The sequence below is a fragment of the Jatropha curcas genome, chromosome 2, assembly GCF_041381405.1.
Source record: "Jatropha curcas cultivar XTBG-Jc1 chromosome 2, XTBG_Jcur_1.0, whole genome shotgun sequence".
Taxonomy (NCBI): domain Eukaryota; kingdom Viridiplantae; phylum Streptophyta; class Magnoliopsida; order Malpighiales; family Euphorbiaceae; genus Jatropha; species Jatropha curcas.
Window position 1 is genome coordinate 3,080,247 of NC_143152.1, and position 15,968 is coordinate 3,096,214.

Sequence of the window (15,968 nt, forward strand, 5' to 3'; positions counted from 1 at the left end):
AGTTGGTCATTTGTCTGTCAATTTATATGAAAAGACAAATAATATTTTTTAAAGAAAAATATAAAATTTTGATTTTCCAAATTATAGCGAAATTAATATATAATTTTATAAAATTAACACATATCTAGTTGACCTTGATAAGTTATTAATGTATTTATTAAACGAACTTGATAATTCAACTCGAGTCAACTCGTTAAGCTTATCGAATAAGTTCAAGCGAGCTCTTTTCAAACAGAGCCTCGAGCATTTTCATATGTAGATTGACTTATTTACAATAATACTCATAGCGAGACTTTTTTAAGTCAATTTTAAATACAAAACCGACTATCACTTTAGAAAAAAGATTTCAAATTTAAAGGATCAACCGGATATATATATTTTCAGTTTTATTTGAATGGTATTAAGAATCAACAATCAAATATCAAATCCATAAAAGGCACGTATAAGGATGGCAGTGAGTAAATTACCCACTTAAAAATTAATGACATGCCCTCAATTTTTAAAGGAATTCTTTTATACAAGTACAATATTACAAGTATGTAGTACAACATTAATACAATTACACTAGACAAACATAAAATACTCAAATCCACGAACCACAGAAAATTGTAAATAATAACACAACAAGGAAGGAAATGGAACCAACAACGTGATCGTTAGAATGGTAAGTGATTTTAACCCCCATAAGGCTGAAAACACAAATTCTATTCCCTAAAAAACACATTTTACTGAACGAGCAAAAAACATTTACGCTGTACGATCCAAAGAAATTACTCCTCCTGGTTGAATGAAAAAAAAAAAAAAAAAAAGCCCAACTAATTGAACATTGAACATTTATGTTTATCATTGGCTGATAATTTTTGTTGAAAGGCCACAACACCTTGCAATATATAATCCAAGTCAAAAACAGTCTACTCAAATTCAATTCAAAAACCTTAGCTAATAGGTGACAAGTGTCCATTTTCTCTAACCAATTCAATTTTATCAAAGTGTGTGAATATATAGAAAGAGGAAATTAACAAATATAAAGGAAAAAAACAAAAAAGATATTGTCTTTAAAAAGCGAAATATTTACCTCTAACCAATTCACTGCACCTAGCAACCTCATATGATTTCCATCTTCCAAACACTCAAACTAAACTGAGTGAGTTATTGAGGTCTTGACCTATTAATCCAGAGACATAAGAATTGTCAAATTAACATATATTCATACATAAAATATAATGTTCTCTTAAGAAATGGTAAATTTTCTAAGCATATTGTATTTTAATTTTAATTAGTTAAATATATGAAAAAACATTTGACCACCAGTAAAATTATGTTTTTAGATGAAAAGAAAATTAAATAAATTGATTAATAACATATTCTCTTTGTCATTTCAAAATACAAATCGTTTAAATTTTTGAATGAAGATTAAAGAAATAATTAATCTCCATCATTCCAAATTACCCTTTATTTCATATAATAATATCCTCACCTTGATATTGGGGGCAACCAGTGACACGTAACTCAAGCGATGGTATGTTGTAGATGTAGTTTGGAAAGTTCCTGAAGTTGAAACAATATGCAACTTTGATAACTTTTAAACCGGTATTAGATCTGGGAAGAAGCCATTGCGGAAAATCCACTAACTTTGGTAATCGTTCAATCTCCAGTTTGCGAAGGCTAAATAATTGGCTTGTCGAGTCTTGACTATCTATTCCTTCCTCCATTGTCAAATCAAGATTTTCGCAAGTCGCAACAACAGGAGTCTTCAAAGCAGCTAGAAATTTCACACTTGGTGGCAAAGAGACCAAGCTGTCACAATCACGGATAACCAAAGTTTGAAGTTTTTTCAGACCTTGGATATCTCCAAACAAATACTCCAAATTTTCACAACCGATGATGAACAAATATCGAAGAGACCCGAGGCACCCAATTCCACCATTTGGTAAATACCTTTGCTGTGTAGTTATCCAAAGCCATCTAAGGCTAATCAAGTACTTTATATCTTTGGGCAACTCTCTAAGACCACGACAATTACCAAGCAGTAGAGTTTGCAAGCTTTGTAGTTTGCATATGGACTCGGGCAGTCTTTCGATGAGAATATTCCCAAGCAAACTAAGATACTTCAAATGCTTCAATTTGGCTGTCCCTTTAGGGAGTACAGCCACCCTGGAAAAACCCAAATCCAAGGTCCTCAAGTATTTGAATTTTGAGATACATGTCTCAATGAAAACTTCACTTGCAACAGCCCCGCTTCTTTCATTTAAAATGGAAACAGTTCTTACAGAATCTAGGTCTTGTAAGGGTGTTGGAAGATCCTGTGGAAGTAATTGAGGGTAGGGAAATGATAAGTGTCGAATGCTGTCAGATAATGGTTCATTGCCATTTATTACCGTTAAGCATTCATTTTGAGTGACTGATAATGCTAGATCATGATTTAGATCATGCATTTTACATTTAACATGGCCATCTAGTATATAGAACTCTTGGAAAAAACATCTAGAGCATAGCTCTTGGAAATAGCTCAAGCCCACATTTTCCAACTCTTCATTTTCATTTGAAGATTGAATAAGTCCATGTGACATCCAAAAATAAACCAATTCAACATCATCAAATGGATAATCTTTTGGAAAAATCGAACAATAAGCAAAACATCTCTTCAAGTAGGCTGGCATGAGTTCATAACTCAATTTTAAAGCAGGCATAATATAATTATCCTTTTGCTTTAATTTCCATATCTCACTCTCCATTACAAGTTTCCAATCACTGTCATCTGTTACAGAGTAAAGTAGGGTTCCTAAAGTTATTACTGCTAAAGGAACTCCCTTACATTTACTCACAATTTGTTCTCCATAGTGTATGAGGTTTGGATTTTGGTTCTGCACTTCTCCGAATGCACATCTAAAAAACAAAGACAAACAATCTGGTTCAGGAAGCCGACCTAAAGCGTATGGAGCAACTGTGCCCATAATTGTAGCAACATCATTGCTTCGTGTGGAGGCTATGATCGTACTTCCATTAGCACCCACCATTAATAAAGTTTTCAAGTCAAGCCATTTTTTTCTATCCTCATTCCAAACATCATCCAATACGAGTAAGTATCTCTTTCTTTGTAAAGCCTCTCGCAAGGCTCTTTGCAATTGCTCAATATCCAAACCCACATATCTTTGACCAGTGCTTACACAGTTGAGAATCTTAATTATCACAGTTTGCAAATGAAAGTTATCAGAGACACAGACCCATAATTTCAACTCAAAATGAGTAACTACTCTAGGATCATTATACACCAATTGAGCAAGCGTAGTCTTCCCCATTCCTCCAATTCCAACAATTGGAATAATGGAGACATTGTCATTTTCAGCAGCGTTCAACAAATTTTTAATGATAAATTCTGCGTCTTGGTTTCTTCCAGTGACATTTGCAGCATCCACAAAGGAGTGGGTCATTTCCCTCTCCCTATGGATGACATAATTATCATTAATCCGCTCATTGAGACCAAAATCAGACTTGAGAGATGCAATTTCAGCTACTCTCTTCCTAATGTTCTTTAACTCATGGCCCAATTTAAGGCGGAATGCAAGTGGATTAGATGTAGAAAAGAATCGGCGTACCTTCCTAGTAGTGCTTCCGGATTTCACCACTTGCCTTCGCAAAGCTTCACATTCGAACTCATCAATCACATCTTCCGTATCATAAAGAACATCTTTAAGCATCCTGAGCCAATGCTCTATCCGTTGACTCTGCGACTGACGCTGCTCCGCGTCATAAAGCACAGCTTTGATAGCAAGTAACATCTTTTTAATTCCTTTTAGATCATCTTCAAGCCCCCATGCCAAGAAAAATTCTTGAAGAGCAAGAGCAGTCAGTTTGCCCAAAACGCTTTCTGCAGTATTGAACAAAAAAGACTCTGACATTGTTTTCTCGTTGGAAGTGAGTGAATGGTTTGATGTGCAAAGATCAAACACAAATGGAAATGATTTTTTTTTTTCCAGCAAAATAATTTATTTTATCAGTATTAATATGAGTATGAAAAACCTAAACAAACTCAAACATCTAATCCCAAGCCATCCAAACCTAGTCTAAAGATGTCAAGTGAAAACCTTAGATTCTTCGCTAGACAAAGAAGATTGACTTTCTAACATTGCAAGTCTTTGCTCTGTCTGGGCACGATATTACTCTCGGGCCAATGGGTTTGTGATTAAAAAAAAAAAAACATTATTACACTGTGGAATTCATTTCATTTATTTGGTTTGTGCAGTGCAGCGACCAATCTAGAAAAAAAATATCTGGACCCAGAATTTTCTAGACCCCCATTATAAGTAAAACGGGTCATTTTATTGTTATAAATTTTATTAATTTCGTAGATTTCAAGATATCTCCTGAATATTTTCAAGATATTTTAAAAAATTTATAAAATATTTAAAAATTTATTAATAAAATTGTGGTCTTAAATATGTATTAGATAATTATTTATAGGTAAAGTAAAAGTTTAAAGATATACAAATGAAGAAAAATCCAAATAATTATCACAGTTTATAAGTTTTTAACTACATAAATATCTATTGGTGTTAAATTTAAAAGGCCGTTTTCACAATGTCGATTGAAATTCAAGATTTCACAAAACTTATATATCGTTAGTGATCTTCGGTTTTTATCAAGAAAATGCCTATAATATTATATTGAACAACCTAAAATATGTAGTGTTTTAGTGATGAATTTGAAACTTCTAAAAATATTGAAATTCTTCATCAAATTGCTAATTTTCTCTAAACAAATCAAAGATAGAGGCCCTAATTTTTAATAATGATGTTAAGATTGAAAATTTAATTAAGAATATTAAAGTAGAAAATTTAAGTAATTTTTTTATTTTATGTTTATGTGGTATTATGGATCATCGTTTCTTTGTTTGTATTTTTTAATAATCTTTATATTCAATTAGCATAGCATGTCTAAGCGTGCCGTGTGCTTTTTTCATACATAATTTAACTTTTGAATTTTGACAAAAAATTTTGAAAAAATTAATTATTTAGCCATGATATATGACGAAATTATATGTTTTCTCATCTCTCTCTTGCTTTTTTCAATATTTAGAGGAAAACACCCTTAAAAGTGGGCGTAGGGATTATTTAAAGTGACTGAATATTTGTTCAAAACGAAGGAGTTACTTAGATAATTTCGTCATACCTCAATGATTAAATAATTAATTTTCCAAAATTTTATGGCACCGTAAACTTTAAAAGCAACCTTGTGATACCTTGAATGTCACTTTTTATAATAATCTCACACCTCCTTAATTAAGAACAATATTTTTTAAGGTTTTTAGTTTTTATATACAAAATATTGATTTGATATGTGGTTAATGCAACTTTTGGAATAATATTTTTTTTTTTACATTTTTAACTATACAATAAGTGTTGTTTACAAGTTGAGGTATTGAATGGTCAAATACAATGTTTACCAAATCAAATATAGAATTGTTTTGGCTCCAAATCTAAACCATATGATTACTGTTCCCTTTCTTTTCAAGTCCCAAATATATAGTGCTCTAAATCCAAAACTCAAATTCATGGATCGTAGTTTTAAAGAAAAATCTAGATTGAAGGAGAAATTGATAAAATGAAACATATACAAGTAATACAAGGTGAAAATCACATTATTTGATGGATAACTTATATAATACAAATTTTTATTTGAAATTTTGGAAAAAGAATCAATTTTGTTAGCAAGAGAGACATTTTTGGAAGACATAGAGAGTCGTATATTGAAGAGATATAAGAAAAGTAGAAAATTCCTGAATAGCTTATGCGAAAGATTGCTTTTTGGAGGAAATACGAGAAGTGGAAAGGCTGCAATGGAGAAAGTTATCTCTAGTGAAAAAGCAAAGAACTGATGTTGAAAGGGTTTGCAGTGTTAGTGTGCCCACCGCGAAAAATATTTACAGTCTGCAAATAATTTTTTTAAAAAAAAAAATCTTTTTTTTTACTCTATTTTGCATACATCAACTGTTTTAAATTCTTGCATTTTTATCTGTTTGGAAGGAGTGTAATACTAACAAATTTAAAATTTTTAAGAGGCCACAAAATCATTTTCACTGGTAGAGAGGACGATAAAGTTTTTTTTATAGTAAAATTTGAGGGTATGTGCTCGGCTTATAGCTATATCTATGTATGTGCAAGCTAGAATATTATGTCTATAAATAGAGCTTAATTTCACTCATTGTATCTGAACTATATCCTCTATTGCATTGGCGTACCAAAATTTTAATTTATTACGTAAAAGTATCAAATCTTTAATTTGTTTTTTCCCAAAATACATCCGTCAATTTAACCGTTTAATATTATGGCGCGTTAAAAACGTAAAAAAGTGCTCTATCAGCCCTGCCAAGTCAGAGATGTAGTAAAACTCTCTCTTCCTAACTAAATCCAATTTCTCTCTCCTATCCAAATAAGACCCATCTCTCTCGTTGAAGCTCTCATCAATGGCCAAAGAAGTATCCACAACCCTCTTTCATGGATTTCTTAGCCATCCCAAGCTTAGAAACGCACTGAGGTCGTTCGACTTTTTGCAAATGTGGGCAGGAAGCGATTATGAAACCTCATAGACTGAGATTAATCCTGGCAGGCATTTTTTTGATGCGTGAATTATGGGGTAAATTTTTTATTTTTTAACGATTTATGGGTATTATTTGTTGATATGTTTATGAATGATTTCTTCTCTGTTCTTTCCAGACACCGAGCTATTACCGATTCGTTGAATGGATAGCTCCCGATGTACATCCCAGATCGAAAATGGTGATAGTTAGGTTGCTAAAAGAGATAGATAAAATTGAGAAAGAGAAAATAGAGGTTAAAGCGGTAATAAGAAATTGAAGTTTTTTTGGTTGTGATTGTGGTTGTTTTGGTCATTATTTTGTTCTTTTCTAGCTATTTGTTGGGGTGTAAGGTGGAGCGGAAGGAAACGATGAGAGATTCTCTGTCGTTGCTAGAAAAGAAAATGAGAAAAGGGCAAAAAGTGAGAATTCAGATTGAAACTCAAAAGACAAAAACGAAGAGACTGTTGGGCAGGAGAAAGAAACATTTGGCCAAGAGAGACAAATAACATTTTGCATAGAATAGAGAGCCATTCAATTGATGTATGACTTAACAGGGCTGACAGAGCACCTTTTTACGTTTCTAATGCGTCATGTCAGCATTTCGTCCAATGGCAAACGACTAAACCGACGGATGTATTTTAGTGAAACACAAATTAAAAATTTGATATTTTTATGTCACAAATTAAAATTTTGATACACCAATAAAATAGAGGGTATAATCCAAATTTGATGAGTGAAATTAAGTCCTATAAATAGTCAATACCCTAGTTTTAGTATACCCAGTCAACTACAAATTCATATCATAAACGTAACCAAAAACAATTTCTTACATTCACTTGGTGTTTTTAAAATGTGAAGTTACTACTTGTAATATCATTAAACTAACATTATTCTACTGCAGAGTTTATTTAATTTCTTTGCTCTGTTTAGGGATGATGTTTATACCCACCTGTATTTTTAAAATACCAAGTTAATTCTAATATCATTAAAATAATATTACTCTACTGTTTAATTTATTTCACATCTATATGTGAAAGTTATTTCCTAACAAATAGGGGTGGCCATATTGTGATTTTGGGAACCGGAACCGTCGGTTCGAACCGGTCTCGCACAGTAACTAGAATCGGTGAGAATCGGAATCGAAACTGGAGATTTTCGGTTTGATTCCGGTTCCAAATTTGTAGAACCATAAACCGGCGGTTCCACAAAATCGGTCGGAACCGGATTGGAACTGACGGTTAACCGGCGGTTCTAGCAGTTAGAAACTGTCTTTTTTTTTTTTTTTTTTTTTTTTTTTTTTTTTTTTTTTTTTGAAACCTCTTAACCTAGGAACCAAAAATTAAAGAGTCCATAATTCAATTTTCAATAATTTAGTGAATAACCTCAAATCTCAGTTAGTTGTTGAAATAACTTGAAATGAAATTGAATCAGAAAGCGGTGCTTTTTGCAGGTTTCATAGTCTAAAAACTGAAACTAACCTTAATGCTTTAGTCTGCTGAAAGGGTGCAAACTCGCTGCAATCCACTGCTGCCATGGTAAGCTTCATTTCTAGCTTCATCTCTCTCTAACAAAGCTAAATCGTAGACCTATGGTCACAAATTGACTCATTATTATTCTTTCGAAAAAGAAGAGAAAGAAGAAGGAGATGAGATTGTTAGACAAAAAAGAGAGAAAAATAAAGTAAAAGAGAGACAGAAGGACACTGTTTGTTTATTGCACTTATCATTCAGCTAAGGACACGTTAATCATTCAACCAAGCAAATTTGCATGATTTACACCTGGGTATCATGCAAAATAGTAAGAAAATTAAAATAACACATGTTTAGAATCGATGTCAAAAAAAAAAAAAAAGAAAAAAACACATCTTTAGAATCGAATCCTGATCCATCAAACGTACAACTAACGTGCTAACCAACCCATCCACCATACACTTTAGCATCGAATGCAAAAACACTTCTATATAACTTGTCAAGCTGGAGTGGTGGGGGACAGTGCAACTCCCCTCGTTTAGTATATATATGAAAATTAGTGTTATAGTTTTCAAAGGCGTGTAAAAGTAAACTCATGAATTAAATGGTTAATATTTTTATTAAAGTTTTAATTAGGTTTAATATATTTTTAAATTTAAAAAAAAATAATAAGTTTAAGCCTTTTTTTTTTAAAATTATGTTCAAACTTTTTTAAACAAAAAATAAATAAGTTCAAGTCTTTAAAAAAATAAATTTAATTGAACCATTTTTTAATTTTTTAGGTGTATTTTTTTTTACAAATAACTTTCACAAATTTATTAAATTTTGAAAACCGGTCTTCAAAATTTAAAATTTAAAATTATGCGATTTGCCAGAAAATCGGTTAGAAAACCGATGGGAACCGTCGGTTTTGACACCGTACCAAAACCGGAACTGTTCGGTTTCAAACCGGAATCGGAACCGAAAATTTTCGGTTCGGTTTCGGTTTCAGTTTTTTTGAAACCGGAACCGTCGGTTCAGGAACCGTGGCCATCCCTACTAACAAACCTTAAACATTTGTTTTCAAACTAGTACATATATGATTCCATCGTGTGTATTCGTTTGTTTATTTACATTTCTTCAAATAATATTGAAGTTAAGTACACCTGCAAGCTGCAACTTAAAAAATAAACAAATAGCTAAATTTTATTTATTTTATGATATCATGGAATAAAATCATAAGAGGGTATTATTCTATATATGTACGTAATTTAATTTATTTATATAATTTTTTATTCATTTTTATCTATAGGTGTCACAAATTAAATCAGTGACTTTAGATCGGACCGATAGAATGACTTGAGATAACTGAAGGTTAGCTATCTCGAAGCAAGCCTGTATCAAATCAGAAATAAACATAAAGAGGGAGAAAATGAAAGTTACAGAGGGAGAAAATATAATCCCATTAACATTTCTGGATAGAAAAGTTACAGAGGAGAAAATGAAAGCCATCAACTTTGACCAATTCAACTTGAGCACACAAATCTTGGACTGCTTTTAATAGCCTTTTATGGTTTGACCATTTCTGAGAAATAAATTTTAATTTATTACACAAAAATATTAAATCTTTAATTTGTGTTTCGCTAAAATACATCCATCAGCCGTTTGACAGGGCTGACAGAGCACTTTTTTACGTTTTCAATGCGCCATATCAGCATTCCGTTCAATGGCAAACGACGGATATATTTTAGTGAAACACAAATTAAAAATTTGATATTTTTACGCAATAAATTAAAATTTTTGTACCTCAATGTAACAGAGGGTGGGTGAAATTAAGCCCTATAAATAGTCAATACCCTAGGTTTAGCATACCAAGTCAACCACAAATTCATATCATAAACGTAACCAAAAACAATTTCTTACATTCACTTGGTATTTTTAAAATGTGAAGTTACTACTTGTAATATCATTAAAATAACATTATTCTACTGCAGAATTTATTTAATTTCTTTGCTCTATTTAGGGATGATGTTTATACCCACCTGTATTTTTAAAATACCAAGTTAATTCTAATATCATTAAAATAATATTACTCTACTGTATAATTTATTTCACATCTATATGTGAAAGTTATTTCCTAACAAACCTTAAACATTTGTTTTCGAACTAGTTCATATATGATTCCATCGTTTGTATTCATTTGCTTATTTACATTTCTTCAAATGATGTTGAAGTTAATTACACCTGCAAGCCTCAACTTAAAAAATAGATGAATAGCTAAACTTTATTTATTTTATTATTAATTATAATAGAATAAAATCATAAGAGGGTATCACTCGATATATGTACGTAATTTAATTTATTTATATAATTTTCTATTAATTTTTATCCATAGGTGTCACAAATCGTTATTTTAGATCGGACCCATACAATAACTTGAGATAATTGAAAGTTATCTAAGCTCATAGCAAGCCTTTATGAAATCAGAAATAAACATAAAGAGGGAGAAAATGAAAATTACAGAGGGAGAAAATATAATCCCAATAACATTTCTGGATAGAAAAGTTACAGAGGGAGAAAATGAAAGCCATCAACCTTGACCAATTCAACATGAACACACAAATCTTGGACCGCTTTTATGGTTTGGAAAGACACCGATGTGACGAAATAACAAAGACATGTCCTCCAGGTTCCTATTTCCTGCGAAAGTGGGTCCAATCGTTGCGAGTCTTTGTCCTTCAATATCAGTAAATTGATAATAAGCATGTGGTGGACATGAATCAAACTGATCACTAAGGCTACACCACATGACGCGTGGGCTCTTCCAAAGCTAGAGTTGACTCGACTTGACTTGACTTTCCCAATTTCGCGTAATTAATTGTTCCTACTTTTGCTTAGTTATTATTATTGCGTTTCTAAATACTTGTAGGTTTGAAAAAAAATATTATGTTTTAAATATTTATTAATTTTATGAATTTCATAAATAATAATTTTTTTTTCATTTTTACCAGTAATTATTTCACTTTTTTTAATAATTTATTATAATTTAAATAAATTAAAAATAATATATTTAATTTATTAAATAATTTTTTTTAATTTAAACAAATTGAATCGTACTATTTCTCTTGTCGTTGGCTCTATGACGGCCTTGTATACTGTTCTATTTTTCAGGTTGGGTATAGTATTCCAATTCTCTATTTAATGTCATGGCCTCACATGCATCCGCTTTATCTAACACATTTATCTTTTCATTTTACTTAACTTAGTTTAAAATAATAAATATTTTTTATTCTAAAAAATATAGTTTTAAAATTCTTTCTTTATGTTTTGTAATATTTTTATTTTTATTTTTGAATTTGACTATTTAAGTTAATAGATAAGTAAATAGATAAATGTAGATCGCAAGGCTAGATATGAAATTATTTCCTTAATTGAATTGTATGCATGGTATAATCAGATACCAATATATTCACTGTAAAGAAAAAACAGTTTCTATAACACATTACCGAATAATATCATTCGGGTAGAAGAATGATGGGCAGCCTACCAAAGAATAACCACCACTATCTTCCATGATATGATGCATCAAGATGCATGTTGATGATATGATAATTAAATCAGATACAACAAAAAAACATTTGAATGTGTTAAGTCCAAAACTATTGGAGAAATACCAGCTTAGAAGGACGATTTCCATATCATAATGATCGAGTACCGAATCTATAAAAGACATATAAGAATATAGTGTTAAACCTTTTGGTATTGATTTACTTTATGGATTATAGCATTTAAATTTGTAATACAATCCTTCGGGCCGTAAAATTTAATGTGTGCTTTCTGAAGATCGAATTTGTATTCTCATCATTATGAGGATTGAAATTACTAATCACTTCAACCAATACTTGTTAGTAATTAATAATCTATTTAAATAACTCATAATTTGTTAACAATTTCTGATATTTATGAACTCTTTTTATTAAAAAAAAAAAAAAGATATACTCATTTATTTTGAAAATTACCATTTACTCATAGGTTAATGGTAAAGCAATTGCAAGAATTTCCCAAGTCTCTGGGCTTGCAATTGCAGAATAGTCGTGCTGCGTGAACTATATATATTACTACCATGTGTTTGGTCTCTATAAAGTATAAACAAACAAATAATAACAAAATGCATATAATTTTTAAAAATTCTTAATATCACACTTGTGAAGGCACCGCAGAACTTCATTTTGGATTATATAAAATATAATTACAAGAATGTATAAATAAAATTAGCCAAATACATAAACCTTCAATAGGGAATGGATAATTAATGAACACGACACTACTACTTCATACGAACTAATAAACTCACAATGTTGAATTAATATTATAAAATTACAAAAGGTAAAATCTGACAAACTGCTCATCTATTTTAGTTATGCGGAGATCGGAAAAATCTAGAGATCTCCCCACCTCGGCCAGACCAGGATATGTTACTCCAAGTTGGACTCTGTAACTGTGTGATTGCAAGGGTCAACCATTCAATTCTAATTAACCCAAAAAAAATATATATATATTTGAAAAACCAAGCAATCTATACCAATTTAGTAATGAGTAATAGTTGATTAATTTTAAGTCACATTATTTTCAACACAAAACTATATATAAAAAAAGGGAATTAACAGATATTTAAAAAGAAAAGTGAAGGGGGGAAAAAAAATTAGACCTTCAATCTGATTCCCAGGCAGTGGTGGCTGTCCTTCTCTCAAACGCTTCTGCTGGTGTATGTCATAGAAATTTGATTTTGGGCATGCAAAGAGTGTTTGGCATGTGATTGGCAGGTTCAGGTGAAGCATCTATATAGGGAGGTTAATAGTATTGCTGATTTTTGGCTTCTTCTTCTCGTAAATTAGCGAGAGGTTTGAAATTCTAGCATTCTCACCTGTTTCTTGTAACTGGGGACAACCTTTGATATGAAACTCTTCTAGTGATTGTATGTTCTGTATGTAGTCTGGCAGGTCTCTGAGGTTGTGACAAGAAACAACTTCGATAACTTTTAAACTATTAGTAGATCCTCGAAGAAGCCATTCTGGAAAATCCACTAATTTTGATAATCCTCCAATCTTCAGTTCGCGAAGGCTAAATTGACTTGCTGAGTCTTCCGTCATTGTCAAACTAAGACTTCTGCAATCTGCAATAACAAGAGTCTTTAAAGAAGCTAGGAATCTCACACTTGGTGGCAAACAAACCAAGCTGTCACAATCACGGATAACCAATGTTTGAAGCCTTTTGAGACCTTGGATATCTTCACACAAAGACTCCAGATTGTCGCAGTCGGTGATCAACAAATATTGAAGAGACTTGAGACACCCTATTCCACCAACTGGTAAATGCCTTTGCTTTGTAGTGATCCCAAGACATCTAAGATTAATCAAGTCCTTCATATTTTTAGGCAACTCTTCTATACCATAACAATCACCAAGTAGTAGAGTTTGTAAGCTTTGTAGCTTGCATATAGAATTAGGTAGTCTGTTAATGTACATATTCCCATATAAAATAAGATATTTCAAATGCTTCAATCTGCCTATCTCTTCAGGAAGCACTTTCACCCTGGAAAAACTCAAATCCAAAGCCCTCAAATATTGGAATTTTGAGATACATGTTCTAAGAAATATCTCACTACTAATCCCCTTGCCTCTTTCATTTGAACAGGAAATAGTTCTTATACGATCTAGCTTTCTTACGGGCTTAGGAAGATCCTCAGGAAGCAATTCAGGGTAAGGAAATGATAAATGTCGAATACTTTTGGGTATCTGTTCGTTGGAAGAGGTTACTATTAAACATTCATTTTGAGTCACTGATAATGCTAGGTCGTGTATTAGATCATGCATTTTACAATATACATTACCATTGTATTCAGAGAAATCTTGGAAAAAACATCTAGAACACAGCTCTTGGAAACAACGCATGCCAACATCTTCCAACTCTTGATTTTCATTCGAAGATTGAATAAGTCCATGCGATATCCAAAAATAAACTAACTCTATATCTACAAATAGATAATCTTTCGGAAAAATCGAACAATAAGCAAAACATCTCTTCAAGTAGGATGGCATGTGTTCATAACTCAATTTTAAAGCAGGCAAAATATCATTTTCCTTCTGCTCTAATTTCCATATATCATTGTCCCTTACAAATTTCCAATCACGTTCACCAGCTACAGAGTAAAGTAAGGTTCCTAAAGTTATTACTGCCAAAGGAATTCCTTTGCATTTGCTCACGATTTCTTTCCCAATTTTTATGAGGTCTGGGTTTTGTTTATCTTCTGGTTCTTCAAATGCACATTTAAAGAATATAGCCAAACAATACTCATGAGAAAGATGGTCTAACTCATATGATGAGACTGTGCTCATGATTGAAGCAACATGCTTACTGCGTGTGGTGACCAAGATCTTACTTCCACTAGCACCCCCCATCAATAAAATTTTCAATTCAAGCCATTTTCTTCTATCCTCATTCCAAACATCATCCAGTACGAGTAAATATCTCTTTCCATATAAAGCCTCTCGCAGGGCGATTTGCAATTGCTCAATATCCATATTCATATTAACAGGGCTCACACAGTTAAGGATCTTAATTATCATCTTCTGCAAATCAAAGTCTTCAGAGACACATACCCATGATTTTGACTGAAAATGACTTACTACCCTCTCATCATTATACACCAATTTAGCAAGTGTAGTCTTTCCCAGACCTCCAATTCCAACAATTGGAAGAATGGAGACATTTTCATTATCAGCAGGTTTCAACAATTCTTTGATAATTCTTTTTTTATCTTTGTCCCTTCCAATGACATTTGAAGCATCCACAAAGGAGTGGGTCATTTCCCTCTCTTTACGTATGACATAACTATCACCAGTCCGCTCAGTGAGACCAAAATCAGACTTGAGAGCTGCAATTCCAGCAACTCTCTCCCTAACCTTCTTTAATTTATGGCCCATTTGAAAGCGGAAAGCAAGTGGATTAGAACTAGAAAAGAATCGGCGTACCTTCCTCGTAGTGCTTCCAGATTTCACCACTTGCCTGCGCAAAGCTTCACAGCGGAACTCATCAATCACATCTTCTGCATCATAAAGGACATCTTTAAGCTTTCCAAGCCAAAACTCTATCCTGTGGTCCTGGGATTGACGCTTCTCTGCATCAGAAAGCACAGCTTTGATAGCAAGTAACATCTCTTTAATTTTCTCAAGGTCATCTTCAATCCCCCATGCCAATAAAAATTCTTCAAGAGCAAGAGAGGCCAATTTCTCCAAAATGCTCTCTGCAGTGTTGAACAGAAAAGACTCTGCCATTGTTTTCACTAGGAAGTGAGTGAGTGAATGATTTAATGAATAATGGTTAATATACAAATGGAAATATTATATAGCAAGCCAAAGAAGACAGGTTCTAAATTCTAATATTCCATTTCTTTGCTCTGTAAACTGGGTAAACGCTAAGTCCACAGGAAATGGGAACACTCAGAAAAGAAAAGAGGAATAAAAGAGACAAGCTAAAGTCTCTGGGCGTGCGACACCTCTGTCTAATTAACATTATCGAAAAATCTTTATTTAATACTAACAATAAAAAATAATAATAATAAAGTTTCTAATTATAAAAAAATGTCAAAATAATTAGATTTAGAGACTACTTTTTATAAATTCATTGCTTAAAATATAAAAAATAGTCGCTCAAAATATTCTTCATTAAAAAACAATAAATGGTATTTTGATGGTAGCACCATTCCCTCTAATAAGAAATATACTTCCTTCTTGACCCGTTGAATTACTTGATTCTATAACTCAAATAATATTGATATTTTCAATTGTTAAATTCCTTAAATAAACAAATGCTCAAAGATAATGAAATTTTTTTTTTTTTCTCTCTTTTAAGCTCTATGCTTCGTTTGTTTCCATAAAATAACT

General features: G+C 32.0%; 2 protein-coding genes across 5 annotated transcripts; both read right to left on the minus strand.

Moving 5' to 3' along the window:
* Positions 1 to 496: 496 nt before the first annotated feature.
* Positions 497 to 4,218, minus strand: LOC149498060 (disease resistance protein RGA2-like). Of its 4 annotated transcripts, none has more exons than XR_016319528.1 (3): positions 1,478 to 4,196; positions 1,076 to 1,165; positions 497 to 779 (listed from the first exon to the last, which is right to left on the minus strand). XR_016319528.1 is itself a non-coding variant. In XM_089717825.1 (3 exons), the coding sequence occupies exons 2-3, from the start codon at positions 3,777 to 3,779 to the stop codon at positions 1,131 to 1,133; spliced, it is 2,337 nt and encodes a 778-aa protein (XP_089573951.1). In that variant the 5' UTR covers positions 3,780 to 3,868; positions 4,086 to 4,218; the 3' UTR covers positions 497 to 1,130. The 4 variants fall into 4 exon arrangements, 2 of the variants coding, with proteins under 2 accessions (XP_089573951.1, XP_089573950.1); XR_016319527.1 differs by having other exon boundaries at positions 497 to 880; XM_089717825.1 differs by having other exon boundaries at positions 497 to 1,165; positions 1,478 to 3,868; positions 4,086 to 4,218.
* Positions 4,219 to 12,287: 8,069 nt separating this feature from the next.
* Positions 12,288 to 15,583, minus strand: LOC149498061 (putative disease resistance protein RGA1). Its single transcript, XM_089718522.1, has 2 exons — positions 12,734 to 15,583; positions 12,288 to 12,523 (listed from the first exon to the last, which is right to left on the minus strand). Exon 1 carries the CDS (start codon positions 15,357 to 15,359, stop codon positions 12,864 to 12,866), a length of 2,496 nt encoding a protein of 831 aa, XP_089574648.1. The 5' UTR covers positions 15,360 to 15,583; the 3' UTR covers positions 12,288 to 12,523; positions 12,734 to 12,863.
* Positions 15,584 to 15,968: the final 385 nt, after the last annotated feature.

Excerpts from the sequence above, each read along its gene's own strand:
- LOC149498060 (XM_089717824.1), bottom strand. The coding sequence starts at position 3,899 with ATGTCAGAGTCTTTTTTGTTCAATACTGCAGAAAGCGTTTTGGGCAAA. Across the intron at positions 1,166-1,477 it reads TGGTTGCCCCCAATATCAAG|GTCAAGACCTCAATAACTCA; the intron begins GTGAGGATATTA and ends CTGGATTAATAG.
- LOC149498061 (XM_089718522.1), bottom strand. The coding sequence starts at position 15,359 with ATGGCAGAGTCTTTTCTGTTCAACACTGCAGAGAGCATTTTGGAGAAA.